Genomic DNA, 18,432 nt, shown 5'->3' on the forward strand with positions numbered 1-18,432 from the left:
CTAACAAGCAGAAATTGCAACATGCCAATATCACTTATGGAAAACTCTACCCTACCCAGCACGCCTCCCGCATTCCCATTGGAGTAAGGACCACATATTCACCACTCCACAGCTGGCGCGTGCATTCCTGCGACATGCAGATGCATCCTTGGTGAGTGGTGCAGCTGGCCTGTACCGGTCTGCATTGCCACTGTTGGAGCCAAGCTAGTTCTTTGTCGTAGAGAGTGACATAGTCCCACTTTCTACACCTGATCTTCATTGGTCCCACCTATGTCACCCCACCATTGTGTGCTGACCACTGGCAGCTAATAAGAACTTACTCTGAGTAGACTTCCTTTACTGACCACTGAACCTTCAGATTTAAATGATGGGGTACCTGAGGTACCCAATTGTTCCCCTCGGCGCCCTCATTCACTCAAGCAAGACTGTGCCCAGCTCTCTGATTACTGACAGTTTATGCTTAAAGCTCTAGCTGGGTTGTTTTTTTCATTTTCCTTATTTTCACTTGCATAACTGAGGCTACCCCTCACTTTACTGCAGTGCCCCCATCTCCTCTCTCTCCCTTGAGACCCCCACTTACATCCTGCCCTTTCTTCTTTTCCTCATTTTTGTTTCTCACCTCTTTCCTCACTCTGCCTAACCAATGTTGGATTTCACAATCATATTGTTGTATTGCTATTATCTTGGGTTGTTAGGGAGGGAAATACATTCCTGGTGGGAGTGGGTTGCTAGGGGTGGGTGGTGGGTGGTATGGGAAATTATCTATATGCGGTCTTATTTGTGCACACTACTTTTTATTGTCTATGCCAGATTGGCCATTCCTGCTATTTATGTGAGATTATGGATGTTCGTCGCACCTGCACCCAGCAACACACCCCATGACATTAAACCTGCAAACGGAGAGATTAATTTGCTACAACTGCTTAACATGAAATGTATAGAGGCATGGGTAATCAGCGGAAGCGGAGACACATGTTAACGTATCTGAATAGGTATAACATTAGTTGCTGTACTGCAAAAGTCACTTGGAACGCCACGGACACCACCTTTGCTCCTTCCTGGGCCTCACACCGACTTTTCTCTCCCTATTCCACATATACATGGGGAACTATTGCACTTATTCACGCAGGTACACTGCATGTTTCACAGGGTTGCCTCCGTTATCCCTAGATGTATTTTAGACTGATATGGGTCAGGTTTGCTTGAGTGTTCGTCACCATAGGTAATTGTTACTGACAAAATAATGACTGCCAACTTCTTCGATGGGCTGTGGGGCAAATTGTGGACATCAATTCCACCCATGCTCTCTGGAGCGGAGATTTTAATATTGCTCTAAACGCAGCTCTTGATAGATCTCATGCTTCCACCAAAGCAAGGCAGCCCATCCCATCCGGTGCATAATGGATGAGAATGGCATGCAAGATGCATGCAAGATGCATGGTGGGCCAGCCACGCTTCGGTTTAGGAGGGTACCTTTTACTCTGGTGTACATAACACCTGTTCTAGGCTGGACTGCTGGCTCACAACTAAGGGTTTGGGTACTAATGGTGAAGAGGGCTTTAAAAACCTGGTTGTTCGATCAGTAACCTGAATGTGCCAGCTATACTCGTCCATCCTTGAGGCTGTGTTATCAGGCGCCGGGAAACCCTTCTTGGGTAGCTGTTGCGCTATACAAGCTTACAAAATAAAATAAAAATAAATACATCTGACATACACATTCTGATTACTTCCTACCCCCTGACTTCCCAGTCCTCGTATGCCTCCTGGATGCTCCTTTCATATTGGACGCTCCTTTCCACAAGGAATTGATACAAGAGATTGTAGATTTCGTTGTGCCCTTTATGGAGAGAGTTCTTATTTCCGTCAATCTGAAAGGCCTTCAAGGTCTCTGTGTGGCATGTGCATAGCCAAGGTTGGGAAGCAGGGCGTTTTGCGACATATTCGAGATCATTTGAAAGGGTTAGAGGGAGACATTAAAACCCTGGAGACACAGCTGGCCAGTTCCGAGGACCCCGAGATAGTGGGTAGATTGTGGGTGGCCCTGACAGATTTTCATGAGAACAGAAAACCAGAGTCTGTACCATGGCAAGTATGCCAAAGCACAAGCTTTTGGAAAGGGAGTACGGCTGGGACACAGTTTAGTGAAAATGAGACACAAACCTCATTTCACGAATGATTTACTTGAGTTTAGGGACGCAGACAATACAGTATTTAAGGATACGGCAGACGTACTGTGGGTTTTAGCCTCCTTCTATAGTAACCTGTGTTTGTCTCGTGTGATGGAAGGTGCCATGATCGAGGCCTACCTTGAGGTTGTTGTGCTAGGCTGGTTGAGAGACTTGGACAGGGAATTTCTAGCTGCTGACATAGACGATGAAATTTGGAGGGAATTATACAATGAAGATCACGCAGGCGGCTAGAGACAAACCGCTCTAGGAACCTTGCATATCAATCTGGCGGCAGAGTTCTGGACAATTTGCAACTTACAAGTCACCTCCTTGTTACTTCCCAGATAAAGAATGTTGCCGTAGTACAGTCTAGCGGTGACCAGAGCCTGGACTATGGTTCTCTGGGTATGATCCGGCAGCATCCAAATCTTTTTAAGCCGTTTCAAGATGGTAAAACATGTAGCAGCCACCATTACTGCTTGTTGTTGCATAGTTAATGAGTCATCGATGATGAAGCCTAGGTTAAGAACTTTGCGCTAGGGCTGAGGAAGGGCACCCATTTCAATAGGCCAGTGCTGGGGACATAGATCGGATCTTGCCGCAGGAGCGGTTTCTTGGCTCCACAACAGCCTTTGATTCTTTGTAGTGGGAATAATTAGCGATTGTACTGCGGCGTATGAGCCTTTCTTTTATCATGGATTGTCCTCCTTTATTCCCATGCAGCTGCTAGGGTGAAGATTAATGGTGTTAGCTCAGACCTCTTCTCCATCACTCTGGCACTAGGTGGGGGTGTTTCCTTTTGCTGCTGCTTTTTTACAGTGGCAGTGGAACCGCTGGCTGCCAAGCTTTGGCAACCTCACCGCAACTATGCTCTCAGATATCCCTCTAGACATTTGTTTGCATCATAGAATGTGGATGTCACCCAGTCCACAATACAGTTAATTTCTGATTTTTCCATTGAAATGGTGCCATTCTGAGCTGTGCTATTTGGGTATAGTGGTGACTAGGGATGGGGATGCGCAAATCTAGTTGAAGTAGGGCACAGCCCTCTATTACAGACCGCATAACCCAATGGATCTCTTTGCCCATCTCATTGGTGGGTCGTGGATCACGCATGAAGATGGTCGTCCTGACAAAGTTTCTCTAGCTATTTCTTTATATCTTACTCGCCACTCACCTGGTCGACACTTTTTATTTTTTACGGTGTTCGTCAACTGTGTATCCAGTGGGATACCCTCACGCAACCTTTCTCTAGGATAGGTTTTGAGACGCTGGAAAAGGAACTTTTATTTTTTATGTGATCATGCACACTATGCATTGCATTGGTACAAACCCATCCCCTTCATGCCATAGAGCAAGGATACATGGCCTCTGTTCACCACCCTCGTACCTGGATTCATGGGAGACCTCCGGCCCCATCACCAGACTCCACGGTTAGCTGTACAACAGAGGCATAGTTTATGCTGGTTAAGTCACTTGCCAAGTCACTGCTATACTCTCCACTGATTCCACTGCCTTACCATCCTTCCTTTCCTCGTGGGGCGATTTGTACTCTGATGGGTCATTTATCTCCAACGAAGTGTTATCCGCGATCGAGGTGCTGACTCCTTAGGATATATTTCTCAATATCCGATTGCGACCGTGTTCAGGCTGTCACCCCTGACTTTCCGGGAGAACCCCCGATACTTGACCCACTACACACTGCTCAACGGCTGTAAATCCGTGACACTTGATCTCCCATCAATACCGTACGGCTCAGCAGGAGGCACCCTGTCTGGCGGATGGATAGCACCAGATGTCATGTTTATATCTTTTTCCATAGCGCTATAATTCCCAGAGGCATGTTGGTGCTGGCTTAAAGACTAGCAGTCTTACATGTGGGCCCAGAGAAAGAGGCTATCTAGACTTAGTCAGGTCTTTAGCAATTTCCTGAAGACTAGTACATTTTGGGCATCCTTGATCTGCAGTTTGAGTGCATTTCAGGCTTTTGTGGCTCCCAGTACAACACTCCTTCCTCTCCAGGTTGCCTGCATGAACCTGGAATGCATCACAAGTTTAGCTGAGGCTGTGCATAGGGTCCCACCTGAAGTATACCTTCTAAAATGCTGAAAGAGTGGGCTTTGTCCATGCAGTGCTTTATAGGTGATGCAGAGTACTTTTGAAGGGTCTGTCTAATGGAGAGCCAGTGCAATTGTCTTATAGCATTGGAGGCCGAATTATGTTTCGGGATCTTAAATAGAAGCCTCTCAGCTGCATTGTTTTAGGATTTTTAATTTATTTATTACAAATTGGTTAGAGAAGAGTAGTCCTTTGCAATAGTCCAATTTAGTCTTGATCAAAGATGTCACTAGAGGTTTATGGAGATGAATTGGAATGAATAGTATCTTTAATATAGTCATCAAGGTAAAAAAGGCAGAAGAGGTCAGTGAATTAAAGTATACGAGAAGGACAGTATCACTCATCACTACTCCCAGATTATGAGGTATGAGCTCCAAACGCCTGGGCTTCCGTCTTTGCAGAGTTTAGCTTTAGACAGTTTCTGTCCATCTGCAGTTTAGCAGATTGCACATAGCTGCTAAACCTGGGGCCAGTGTCTTTGTCATTTGCCACAGACGACAAACTGGGTGTCATCTGCATATGAAGTTAGGGAGAATCAATTTTTTTTTTTAATGGGGTCTGCAAGTGGGGAGATCGTATGTTCAAAAGGTTTGGCCTGAGCACGGATCCTTTTGGGACCCCGCATGGGAGGTGGGAGGAAAAACTGTTCATACTGACCAACTGCTTTCGTTCCTGTGGATATCTCAGTAGTGTCCAGGCTTTGCCATTAATCCCTAATTTGTGATGCGGTCCAACAGCAATCCATTATTAACAGTATCAAAGGCTGCCGAGAGATCGGACAGGACCAGATATGCCCCCTTTACCCTGGTCAGCTGCCATTCTGATCTCTTCGATGGCCTATGATCACTGCCTACTCTGTGCTGTGACTGGCACAGAAACCAAATTGAGTGGAATCAAGATTATTGCGTTAGATGTACTCCATAAGCTGAAACTTAATATTTTTTTTTTCAATTATTTTGGTTGGAAGGGGAAGTCGCAAGAGTGGATGATGGTCATTATAGTTTTTTGTATCTAATGTTGCTTTTTTCAAAAGTGGGAGTATCATTGTTTTTTTTCCATGAGGTAGAAAATATGCCAGAACTGAACAAAATGTGTACAATGGGAGTATGTACTGATGCGATAATGTCTACTGAGACCTTGGCAACTCTGGACCCCCACTTTGATCCTTATCTGCCCAGAGTTAGAGGAGCGAAGGATGTTAACGACCTCCTTACAAGGTGAAGTAAACTCCAGGCTGACGGTAGCGACTTAAACACGCTTGGTGGAGGAGAGATGTAAATTTAAATCTATTCTATATTGATTCTACTTTGTGTATCATCTGTTAGGCAGTGTTTATATTTAACTTTTTCTGCCTCACTGTAGGCCGTTCTCCATTTCTTTTCCTGCCATCTGTGAAATATTTTTTGTGCCTTAAGTTCAGTAGCGAGCCACTGGGCCGAGAATTTGGACCGTTTTGTTTTGCCGTTTATTGGGTGCCAATAAGGAGGTAATGTTATCCAACCACTGTATTTCTAGAGACCGCAATGACCACATTGTCTCAAGGTTCAGTAAGTGAACTAGATAAAGTGTTGGAAAAGGGGACTGGTTAAAATGTATTCCAAACCTGAACTGAAGAGCTGGTTGGGCAGTCTTTAGTTGGGGAAGTAGGCTGATGTATCCAGATGTTAAAAAAAAACAAACTCATTGTGGTCTGACCCAACTAAAGGTAGAGTTCTAACATTAATGAGGGGTGGGTTATTAGTACAGATTCCATCCAAAGTATGTCCTGCCTGATGGGTGGCGGATGTTACCGACTGAGAGGCCAAGTCCAGTCATTGTCTGCAGAAAGGTTCCAGTGTCTGTCTTGAGAGGCTTCTAGAAGAATATTTGTCACATAGCACTGTGTAGTCCATAGTTAAAATGTGAACCTCCAGAAGATTACAAATGTCTTGGGAAAGCTTGTTTAGGAGTGAGCCCTATATTGCGAGACCGCTTCGCAGAGCTTGGAGGTGATAGGCATTTTACTAGAAAGTCTGCCTTATGGACTATGGCTATGCTTCCCCCCTATCTAGCCTGTATATAGAAAAGCCCATGGGAAGGGTGGCTATCATATTTGGATTACTGCCCAGTTCTGCCCAGGTTTTCGTAATAAATACTAGAGAAGATCTCTTGGTTTCCAACAACAGCTAGAGCGCAGCGCTGTTTAACCAGCGAACTAGCATTTATTAGAGTGCAGGGCAGGGAACGTTTGGTGTAGAAACACAGGTTCTGAAACTTTCAGCTTCTAGGGTGGGTTTTGATACCTCAGTAGGCAGATCTAAGGTGGCGTGGGAAGGCGCCCATGTCAGATTCACGATGAAACAGGCCTGACAGGTAGTGGAGACGTCCGTCCCAGAAGCGAGCAGTCCATGGCATGGTAGCCCGCATCCCTACCTGGATCCAGTGTGAGCATCGGATCTCTTGGGTACTAAACAGTTTGTAGACTGGTTCCTAAACAGCCAGTGGGATCGGCGCTAGGCACAGATGGGCCTGCCTTTGGTGTGCCTGCTGCGCGGGTCCCCGGAAGGGTGTGGCTTGGCAAGTAGAGCTTGTCCTTCAGAAAAAAAATCAAGGAAATTACAGAGCCAAAAGGGGATCTACCAAGCCACGTAGGGAGCTAGGTGCCTTTCAAAGCCGGCAGCAATCTGCGTACAAGGAAAGTAAAACAGGGCACTTACACCGTAGTGTTCAAGCTACGGAGATGCACTGTGAGGTTCCTCAAATAGTCTGCCATGAAAGGGGATGTGGCTTGCTAGTAGAGCGGCCTCCGACTAGGCAAGTGCTACCCCGTATATGCCTTAGCCACACTTGCGTGGTTAAGGCAGTGCTCAGTCTAGCTGCTGGCTGCTACCCAGCAGAAGAAGGAAGACGCCAGGAAGAAAAACCAGAGGATGTGGTTCGGTAAGTGGGCAGAGACCAGGTTTGTATGAGTTGCGAGGGTAGTTTTCAGGGTTAGGGGAGGGTCGGGTGGTTTACAGGGTTGGGGGTGAGGGTTGTTTATAGGGTTGGGGGGGGGGGGGGGGGGTGGTTGGGGTAGTTTTCAGGGTTGAGGTGCTCAGGGTAGTTTCCAGGGCTGAGGGGAAGGTCAACGTAGGGATTAAAAAATATATTTTTATTCAGGCTTAGGGTGTTAGGCTTAAGGGCAGTGGAAGGGGTTGGTTTAGTTTAACCGCCAGCACTGGGTGGAAGGGGTCGGGGTAGTGTATGTAAAGGGACGGGTTTTAGGCCTCGGGCGGGGAATGGATAGTCTGAGTAGGAGAGGGTGGGGTCGTTTTTGGGGCTTAGTTTTTTTTAATGGGGGTTAAGGTTTTTGGGCAGTGGAAGGGGTTGGGGTAGTTTTAGGGACATAGTCTGTGGTAGAATGGGGTTGGTGGGAAGGTTTTGTGCCTCAGGGCGTGGGGCAGGTAGGGGGTTTGTAGATAGGGAAGGGAGGTCCAAGTAGTGGCGACCTTGGCTGCACACTCCCCTTTACCATGAAATTGCGTGGTAAAGGCATGAGTGGTAAAGGAATGCACAGTTCGGGCAGCATGGTAGAGGCACGGGTGCTTTAGCCATGCATGCCTCTTATTATACAACCGTGTGTGGTCCTTTGGCTGGAGCCCATTATTTGTAGGCAGGCAATTTACAGCCTAAGGCAAGCATGCTCAATTACTAGATTGTCAATTTAGAACCATAGGTATACCCAACAGGAGAAAGACTCAATGAAAAACCATGCATCGAGGCCCTTCTCAGGGGTCTTCTTTGTCTCCCAGGCACCTTGTACTCGCACATCCAGTTGATATTAGTTTCTTAACTCGTAGTTTCACTCATTTCCCCCACCGTAGTCCCTTCACGATGTAACCGTATTTTCCGTCTTTGAGTATGCCTTGATCTTCCTACATACGCTTACCCACACATTTTCTATCAAATTGATTGCTCTCCTTAGCAGTTACTGTTTCCCATCCCTTCACTCTCGCCCCCGCCACATTCACCCTTTCTTACCCTTAACTTGTGTAAAACCGAACCAGATATTCGTAGTCTAATCTGCAGTCTTCATTTATTTTACAGAAAGATGCATGCTCTCCAGTTTTTCAACAAGTATACATCTGTATATGGGCGGGCTGTCCTGTAAATAGGATAATGCCATGCTTCTTAGCAAGTGTTTTCGAGATTCAGAAGCCTCGTGAGCATGCATTGTAGGTTAAAGTTTGAGTTGGCTGCCACACAGAATTCCTAACACTATGGTCCTGATTACGATGGCGGTGAACCTGCCACCAGCAGGCTGCCGGTGGCAGGTTCCCCGCCATCATGAGGGCAATTACCTCCTGCCAGATCAGGATGGCTGGCGGATAGGAAGTCGGTCCGACACAGGCAATCGTTACAATTGCCTGTCAGGCACACCCTGCATCCAAAAAATGGAGGCGGTGCCTAGTGGGCACCGTCCGCCAGATTAGGATGCTGCATCCCCACCAACTTATGTATGGCGGTTCAACTGCCATCCACCGGCTGGCAGGGATGTAATTTGGGGTTCCATAGCGGGCCCTTTTCAGCAGGGGCACTCAGGTTTTGTACTTGGGAAGGGGGGGCACCTACGGTATCCACAAACACTTAAGCTCGAAACCGGTCCTAGGATGCTTGATTCCGCTCCAGGGAAGACCTGGCCTGGCAGTTCGGTCTGGACTGTTCCCATGAGGCACAGGGTCAAGACTGATTTGCATATGGCTGTCTGAACTGGGGTGGCGTGGTGAGCAAAATAACAATGGATTAAACCCAAATCTGTGACTGGGGGTGAATGTTTGACAATGTTTAACATTCCGTCCATCTTTTTGTGTTGCATATCCACAAACGCTTACCTGCACCATGGTGCCTGCCACATAGTGCAGGTAAATTCAAAAAGTACATTTTTACCGTTGCGGCGGGTGCTGCAGCCAGAAGCACCCGCTGCAATGGTAAAAATGCACAATGCAACCGCCTCAGTGGCGGTCGCATTTTAATCCCACGTACGGGACCGCCGCCTGGTCACACTACCTGCTTCGATTGCGGACGGACTTAAATCTGTCCACCATAATAATCTGTCCCTATATTCAGTATATATACATTTCAAATAAATGTACTAGTACTAAAAATTTAACTTGCACTGATTTTCGTATTATCTGTCTTTTAGTGAATGTTGCTGATGTGATGGTTGCGTGGCTAGTTTACAAACGATTTAAATAAAATACATTTTTCAATAGAAGAATTTTGAAGTCCTTGGGCATGTCAAGGAGCCTGGCATTCAAGAATGTTTGGTGTAACTAAAACGCAATAATAAGGGTCCTCATTGTTAACTTTTTGCTTTATTTGCCCGCGTGTATATTTTGAACCCCATCTTTCTAGTAATGGAGTTTCACATCAGAGCAGCTGATTGAGTAAAACTGTTTGAATGTGTTAGTTCAGTTCAGTTCCGCATGTCTCAATTATTCTTTGTGCGAATTCTTATTTGCCTGTGCTCGGGAGGGTTTTTTTAAGTTCTTTAAGATTCGTTCATTTCCTATACCTGATGTTTTTAGAAGTGTTTGTGGAAGGACTAGGGTTTGACTAATTGTATATATATTTTTAGTCATACATTTTAAGACCGACTAACAGACCTAAACCTGTATTACATTATTTTGCTGCATCTTATTTCCTGTTTCGGGTAACTTGGATGCTAACTGAAAAGATTTTGTTTTCTCTAGGGTGGTCCTTGGGAGAACATGGAGAATGGGCCAAATATAGCAATTTTGATGTGGCCACCCGTGTGCCTTTGATGTTCTATGTTCCTGGAATAACTACCATGACAATTAGTAGTCCAGCTTTTCCATTCATTGACCCCTTTACTTATAATCCAGGCAGCATCCCTCCTCCAGGTAAAAATTTAGATTTTAGTGAGTTCTACTACGTGTAAAGCTGAATTTGTAATGCAAGACTTTTTTTTTATTTTTTATTTTTTTATTTTACGGTTTGTATTTGTATAGGTCTGTGTATTTTAATTTTTAATTGGGCTAGTTCGGCCTATCTTGCTTCAGTATGGATGCAATATGCACTTATTTTAATTCTCCGAAGAAACTATGTTTGCGCTCTTCAGACCTATCTTACTTTTCTTCTAAGTTGAAGTGGTGGAGTGAAGTCCTAAGAACATCTAAGCTGGCTGGCCATCTCAGTTGTGAAGCATTGAAACCTCTTGTTCGAGGCATATGGGCTGCAGATGGTACATTATGAATAGATCGCCATCTGGTGTTGGGCTCGGATGATTGCACTTTGTTTTTCTCTTGGAGAGTCTTTTGTATCTTGGTGACTCCTCCCTTAGTTGGTAGTGCGCATGGGCATCGGCTCCATCCTTAGATTGTTTTTTTTCCGCCATCGGGTTCGGATGAGGATCGAGACGCTCCAGATCAACTTCAGAAAAAAGTGATTTATCGGCGCGTATTCCCTTTCCAATTCGACGGTATTGTTATCGAACGCGTTTCATTTCCATTCCGAAGCGTTGAAGATTCAAAATCGAAGAGAAAAACTTGGATCTACGTCGAAGAACAGGAGGCCTTTCTCGACGCAGTCAAGCCAGGAGTCCATGGAAAGGACTCCATTCAAAAAATGTCCAACGTGTGGTGCTAAGTTCCCACACAAGGACCTACACGAGGTGTGCAACCTCTGTCTATCGCCTGAACACGAATCCAGGGACTGCGAAGCCTGTGCAGCATTCTCCTCCAAGCTAACGATTAGAAATCGTCGAGCTCGAAGACACGAGGTTTCCAGAATGCAGGCGGAAGAGATCCCGAGCTGTTCGGAGACGAGCAAATCGAGGAAGAAGAGGACCAGTCTGGGTCGGAAGGGGACCAGTCGGAGGTTGAAGAACTCATCGAGCAACAAACCGTGAGTGACGACGTCCCCTTACCAAAAAACCGACCCCGTGCGGTAACGACCCCGCCCTCGGGCCCGGTCAAACCGCAGAAAAAAGTTTCCGACGCCCCGCCCTCTGGCCCGGCAACGAAACTGAAAGTGAAACCGAAACACTCGGACCCCCACCATGTCGGATCCGAGAAAAGGGCGACATCGACTTCGGCACCGAGGCTACATACAAAGGAAAGCTCGGTATCGAAACATTCCATGCCGAAACATAAATACGATTTATCGTCCAAGATGCACTCGATACCCAGAAAGTCGGAATCGAGCAGACATTCGGTGTCAAACAACAAGATCTGACGATCGAAAACAAAAGCACCTCTCGGAACCAGGATCTTCGGTACCGATTCAGGAGCAACAGACAGATCCCAAACAAAAGATCTTGTTTATTGATCCACAAACTGGGAAAGTGGTCACGAAGAAGAGAGAGTGAACAGTCAGAAGATAAACCTCTTCCTTCAAAAAAGAGAACAATGGAGACAAATATAACTCCTCCTGCTTCTCCTCGACATAAAGTCACACCCTCTTCTCCTATTCCTTACAATAGGCCAAATATTCCTACACCTTCCACACCAAGACCAGCTACACCTCAGTCAGATTTAGACAGTGATCTAGGGGAGGGAGAACCTCAAGGGGATGACGAAACTATCCCAGATGAGGAGGACCCATGGGAAAATTATGATGTAGGGTCGGATGAGGACAACGACCCAGAGCTATATCCCTCAAAGCCTTCACCACCTGATGATAACACAGGTTTTGTGCAGCTCATTAATAGGGCAGCAAAATATCACAAACTAGATATGCATACAGAACCTCAAATAGAGGATTTCTTGTTAGATACTCTACCTAATGCACAGAGAACATCAGGTACTCTTCCTATGTTGAAGGGTCTTCTTAGTCACACAGAGGAAATATTCGAAAACCCAGTGAGAGCCAGGGTGTTAAACCCAAGAATTGATAAAAAATATAAAGCGGCTCCAAAGGACACAATATTTATTAAAGGGCATGTACCTCTAGACTCGCTGGTGGTCTCAAACGCTCGTAAAAGAGCAAACTCATTATCTACAGGAGAGGTTCCTCCACCAGATAAAGAGTCAAAGCTAATAGATGCATCAGGCAAAAGAGTAGCATCACAGGCAGCGAATAGCTGGCGTATAGCCAATACACAAGCACTACTCGCACGTTATGACAGGGCACATTATGATGAGTTAGAGAAACTTATCACACATCTCCCAAAAGAACATCAGAAAAAGGCAGATCAATTAATACAGGAAGGTAAAATAATAACCAATACTTCCATTAAGTGCGCATTAGACGCAGCAGACACTGCAGCAAGATCTATTAACACCAGTGTCATGCTAAGAAGAAGGCACGCATGGCTTAGAATCTCAGGATTCAAACAAGAAGTACAAACAGCCCTACTGAACAAACCTTTTGATCAGAAGACACTGTTTGGTTCAAGCACAGACGAGACCTTAGCAGTTTCTGTATCTTTCTTCATTTTTTCTAAGTCAATGGGAGCATTGCAACAGCCAACACACAGAGGTTCCTTTCGTAGATCCACCTATAGAGGGGGCTCAAAGAATACAGGAACAAATCAGCAATCCACCTCTTTCACACCAACATCACCCGGAGGTAATTCAAGAGGCAGTTACAGAGGTAACAACAACAAGGGTAGAGGCCGCGGAAATAATAACAACCGCAACGCCTCAACACCAAAACAGTGACTTCATAGAACTCCCCCCAGACCACATAACACCGGTCGGGGGACGTCTATCACAGTTCCTACCTGTCTGGGAAAACATCACATCAGACAAGTGGGTGAGACAAATTATCCAACATGGTTATTGCCTAGAACTCACAGCTACCCCACCAAACATCCCCCCCAAACAGCGTCCAATGAGTCAAGATCATCTGACATTGTTAAGAGAAGAAGTTCTAGCACTTCTACAAAAGCATGCAATAGAGAAGGTCCCAAAAGATCAACAAGGAACAGGAGTATACTCTCTATACTTCCTGATCCCCAAAAAGGACGGGTCCCTAAGACCCATATTAGACCTCAGACCTCTCAATGCTTACATAAATTCGGAGCATTTCCACATGGTCACGCTCCAACAAGTACTCCCTTTACTGAAGAAAGGGGACTTTCTTTCTACACTGGATCTAAAAGACGCTTACTTTCATATCCCAATTCACAAAGCCCACAGAAAATACCTAAGGTTTGTGTTGGAAAGACAACACTGTCAGTTCAAAGTTTTTCCGTTCGGTGTCACAACAGCACCAAGAGTTTTCACAAAATGTCTAGCTGTGGTGGCAGCACACCTAAGAAGACAACAAACACATGTCTTCCCATACTTGGACGATTGGCTAATAAAGGCCAAGTCAAAAGGAGAATGTCTTCACAACACACAAGACAATTCAATTGCTGCACCACCTAGGGTTCACAGTGAACTACAAAAAATCGCACCTGCAACCAAACCAGATTCAGCAATACCTGGGGGCTACAGTGGACACAGAAAAGGCAATAGCATACCCCAACCCAGTCAGGATACAAACAATGGTCGGGTTAATACAAAGATTTCAACCACAACACTCACTACCAGCACGAGTGTTTATGCAACTATTGGGCATGATGTCCTCATGCATACTGCTAATACCACATGCCAGACTTCAAATGCGTCCACTACAGGAGTGTCTAGCGACACAGTGGAATCAGGCTCAAGGTCAGATTACAGATCTGGTGTTGGTAAACGACCGGACGTACCGCTCTCTGAAGTGGTGGAACACAGAAAACATTTCCAAGGGACGGTCGTTCCTAGAGCCAATTCCACAAGTAATAATAACAGCGGACGCATCGCTCTCAGGATGGGGAGCGCATATGGACAAATACACAGTGCAGGGGAAGTGGAGTGTGCAGCAAAAGAAACTGCACATCAACTACCTGGAACTACTAGCAGTGTTTCTAGCACTAAAAGCTTTCCAAATGCAAATAACAGGCAAGGCAGTCCTGATCAGAACAGACAACATGACTGCAATGTATTATATTCAAAAACAGGGGGGGACACACTCTCTCCAACTATCCAAACTAGCACAGGACATTTGGAGATGGGCCATTCCTCAAAAGATCTATCTGTTAGCAGAACACCTGCCAGGAGTTCAAAATCAGATAGCAGACATCCTAAGCAGACAGTCAGAGCAAGTACACGAATGGGAGCTGCACGACCAAATACTGCAGCCATTCTTCCAAAAATGGGGGCAACCAGAGAGATCTGTTTGCCAATCATCAAAACGCAAAATGCAAAAACTTCGCATCCAGGTACCCACACCAACGGTCCCAGGGCAATGCACTATGGATAAATTGGTCCAACAAATTTGCTTACGCGTTCCCTCCTCTACCACTAATTCCGTTACTGGTTCGGAAACTGCAGCAACACTCAATGACAATGATACTAGTGGCACCCACGTGGGCAAGACAGCCGTGGTTCACCACACTGCTACAACTCTCACAAGTACCACATCAAAAGCTAAGATTATTACCCATGCATCTTACACAGAACCATGGAGAAATAATGCACCCAGATCCCAAACAACTGAACCTAGCGATCTGGCTCCTGAGGTCATAGAGTTTGGATATTTAGATCTACCACCAGAATGTATGGAAATCATTAAACAAGCAAGACGTCCTACCACCAGAGCATGCTACGCAGCAAAATGGAAAAGGTTTGCTATACACTGTAACAGTAAGCAAATCAACCCTCTGGACGCATCCACTAAACAAATCATTTGCTATTTACTACACTTACAGCAATGTAACTTAGCATATACCTCTATAAGAGTTCACCTCGCAGCTATAGCAGCGTACCTACAAAACAGGCAACATCTTTCCCTGTTTAAAGTACCAGCAATTAAAGCTTTCATGGAAGGACTCAAAAGAGTCATTCCACCAAGAAGACCACCTTCCCCAGTCTGGAATCTCAACATAGTACTTACCAGACTAATGGGGCCACCCTTTGAACCTATGCATAGGTGTGAAATACAATTCCTCACATGGAAGGTGGCGTTCCTCATAGCTATCACGTCACTTAGAAGAGTAAGTGAGCTGCAGGCTTTTACAATTCAAGAACCATTTATGCAGTTACACCAAAATAAAGTGGTTCTTAGAACAAACCCAAAATTCTTACCAAAAGTCATTTCAGCATTCCACATCAGTCAGTGGAATTACCGGTTTTCTTTCCAAAACCACAAACCGTAGCAGAAAGAGCCTTGCATACATTAGATGTTAGAAGGGCCATACTGTACTATATAGAAAGAACACAAACTTTCAGAAAGACAAAACAGCTATTTGTTGCGTTTTCTCCAACACACAAAGGCAATCCCATCTCTAAGGCGGGCATTGCAAGATGGATTGTAAAATGCATTCAAATATGCTACTTAAAAGCAAAGAGAACATTAACTGTTCCTCCTAGAGCTCACTCTACACGTAAACTAGGAGCATCTATGGCATTTTTGGGAAACATCCCACTAGATGACATATGCAAAGCAGCTACCTGGGTTACACCACACACCTTCACAAAACACTATTGTGTAGATGTGCACACAACACAACAAGCTAGAGTGGGACAAGCAGTATTAAAAACTTTATTTCAAACAGTTGCAACAGACACTGGCGACCACCGCTAGGGAGAGAACTGCTGTATAGTCTATTCATAATGTACCATCTGCAGCCCATATGCCTCGAACGGAATATGCTACTTACCAGTATGCATCTGTTCTTGGCATAGAGGGCTGCAGAGTGGTACATGCCCTCCCAGCCTCCCCGGAAACCTGTGTCTGTTCCAACATTATTCTTATTTAGATACACTTACATGGGCATTCTTGTCTGTATTCTACTACACTACTCCATCTAACCCTACTATGGCAAAACAATCTAAGGATGGAGCCGATGCCCATGCGCACTACCAACTAAGGGAGGAGTCACCAAGATACAAAAGACTCTCCAAGAAAAAAACAAAGTGCAATCATCCGAGCCCAACACCAGATGGCGATCTATTCATAATGTACCACTCTGCAGCCCTCTATGCCAAGAACAGATGCATACTGGTAAGTAGCATATTCCTTTTAAAACATTGGGACAACTGCCCAGAGCCTAGTCCCAAATGTCCAGAGCAGATGAAGAGTATCAATTGTATTTAAAAGTGAAGTATGTCCTCACATTGTTTTTAAAATACATTCTAGATTTCTGATGACTACTGAGCACCTCTATATTTCACACTACATTGGGTGCTTTGAAAATTTGCCATAAAATATGATTTGTTTTCCAGTGAAATTCTGAAGATCCAGTTTTCTCCAATTCCCCCCCCCCCCCCGTGCCCCTCCCACCCCACCCCCTCTTTGGCTAGAAGCTGAACTATTTTGAGTTCATTTTAAGATTGAACAAATAATGCTGCAGCCGGTTAATAAAAATTAGAATAGAAAATGGCTACAGTTGAAACTACGAATGGAAAGGTACACCCAGAGAGAATTAGTCTATTACAGTCTGTAGAAATCCAATGTTTCAAAATGTTTTATTCCTTCTTTACTTTGTGTGTGTGTGTGTATATGTATATATGTGTGTGTGTGTTATATATATTTCTTGTGTGTGTTTGTGGTTGGATGTCTTTTGTACAGTCAACGTGTTTCATTTAAACAACTTTTTTGAACTTCATCAGGGTTCATAGTTTTTTCAAAAATTCTCCCTTTCTTTAATGGAATCCTTGAGTATGTTTAGTAGCCGTTTAATACAAATGAGTTGTAGCCCTCTTATTCAGACATTTTTAATCCAAGTGAACTTCATAGAGTTGTCCAGAAGAGAAATAATGAGTGATAACTCCCTCTAATACCTTGAGAACTATCCTGTTGCCTGTTCCGAGTTCTACAGGTAAAACCAAATATTTGAGTAGAAAATGGCTACAGTTGTTCAGACATATTGACTAATACTGCATCAAGTAGGTGAGATACAGGACCTTTTGATCCTACTTCATGCCCCAGTTTGATTTAAACCACTTGGAAACCGTGCACGTTGCTGTGCCTGTAAATCTAGAAAGTATTCACAGCTTCAATATTGTCATGATCTTCATCGGTGGCTAAAATATTGGGATGTGTGTAGGAATGTGTATCAGGGAAGAATTGCTTAATCATCAGTGTGCGTGTCACTTTGAGGTTAACTTTAGACCACCTATATGCATTTGATGTTTAACACAGTATTTTTCTTCTCTCCACAGGCCAGACCAGAGGTATTGTTGTTGAACTTGTTGCTCTCTTCTCAACACTAGTTGAACTTGTGGGATTTCCTGCACCATCAGATTGCCCTGACCCATCTTTTAGTATTGATCTGTGCACGGAAGCTGCAAGCCTTGTGCCACACTTCAACGTCTCGGATGATGAAGACGATGATCTCATAGAGTCTGTTGCCTTCAGTATGTATCCACGACCTTCTGATATTCCTCAGTGGAATTCTGATCTACCAGACCTCAAAGACATAAAAATCATGGGTTATTCTATTCGAACCATAGATTATAGGTATACTATATGGGTCACTTATAATCCAAGTAACTTTAGTCCTACATTCCAGGATATTCATGCAGGAGAGCTATACTTTGTAGAGGAAGACCCTAATCAAGATAATAATTTGTATAACCAAACCATGCAGGATTCAATTTATACAAAGTTTCTTGGATTTATGAGACCATGAAATGTACATTTCCGTCATATTTGTATTTCAAAAACACTACTTTTTTGTATTGAAATAAATATATTTTTTCTTTGTATTGTTAGTGGTTTGTTTCTTTTTTTTATGTAATGCCTTCTGAGGTAATTGCTGCATTTCTCTTGGTGGCATCCGCTGAGATAATGGATGTCACGGAAAGCAAGGAGTCTCATTAACCCACATGTAGTGAGAAGGAAATTGTGTCACAGAGAGGATTAAAGTAGCAACTTCAGTGCAATTTTGCAGTAAAATTTCTAGGTATTTTCATTGATCCAATTAAAACTCAATAGGATGTTCCCTATGTAGATTCTAGTGAAGCTTCAACAAATGTCACCTCTGGGCAAAAATCCCCATCCAATGAACAACTATGCACTAGTTTATGAAATATATCTGTTCTCCTCTTGGGGCCTTTAACATTCCGTTTGGTCTTTTTGGGGTATGTTGGTATTTACTAACTAAGCTTCGCTAAGCATCCCCTAATTTTTA

The 18,432-nt window shown here is 44.4% G+C and overlaps 1 protein-coding gene across 1 annotated transcript in view; it reads left to right on the forward strand.

Moving 5' to 3' along the window:
• The window catches only part of IDS (iduronate 2-sulfatase), a 120,611-nt gene extending 102,604 nt beyond the window's left edge, over window positions 1–18,007 (forward strand). Inside the window, exons 8-9 of the mRNA XM_086918612.1 lie at window positions 9,998–10,168; window positions 17,462–18,007. Coding sequence (XP_086774738.1) covers window positions 9,998–10,168; window positions 17,462–17,931 — 641 coding nt within the window. The 3' untranslated portion in view covers window positions 17,932–18,007. The remainder of the gene's footprint in view (window positions 1–9,997; window positions 10,169–17,461) is intronic.
• The last annotated feature ends 425 nt before the right edge of the window (window positions 18,008–18,432 follow it).

This window comes from Lissotriton vulgaris, chromosome 4_1 (assembly GCF_964263255.1).
Source record: "Lissotriton vulgaris chromosome 4_1, aLisVul1.2, whole genome shotgun sequence".
Lineage (NCBI taxonomy): Eukaryota > Metazoa > Chordata > Amphibia > Caudata > Salamandridae > Lissotriton > Lissotriton vulgaris.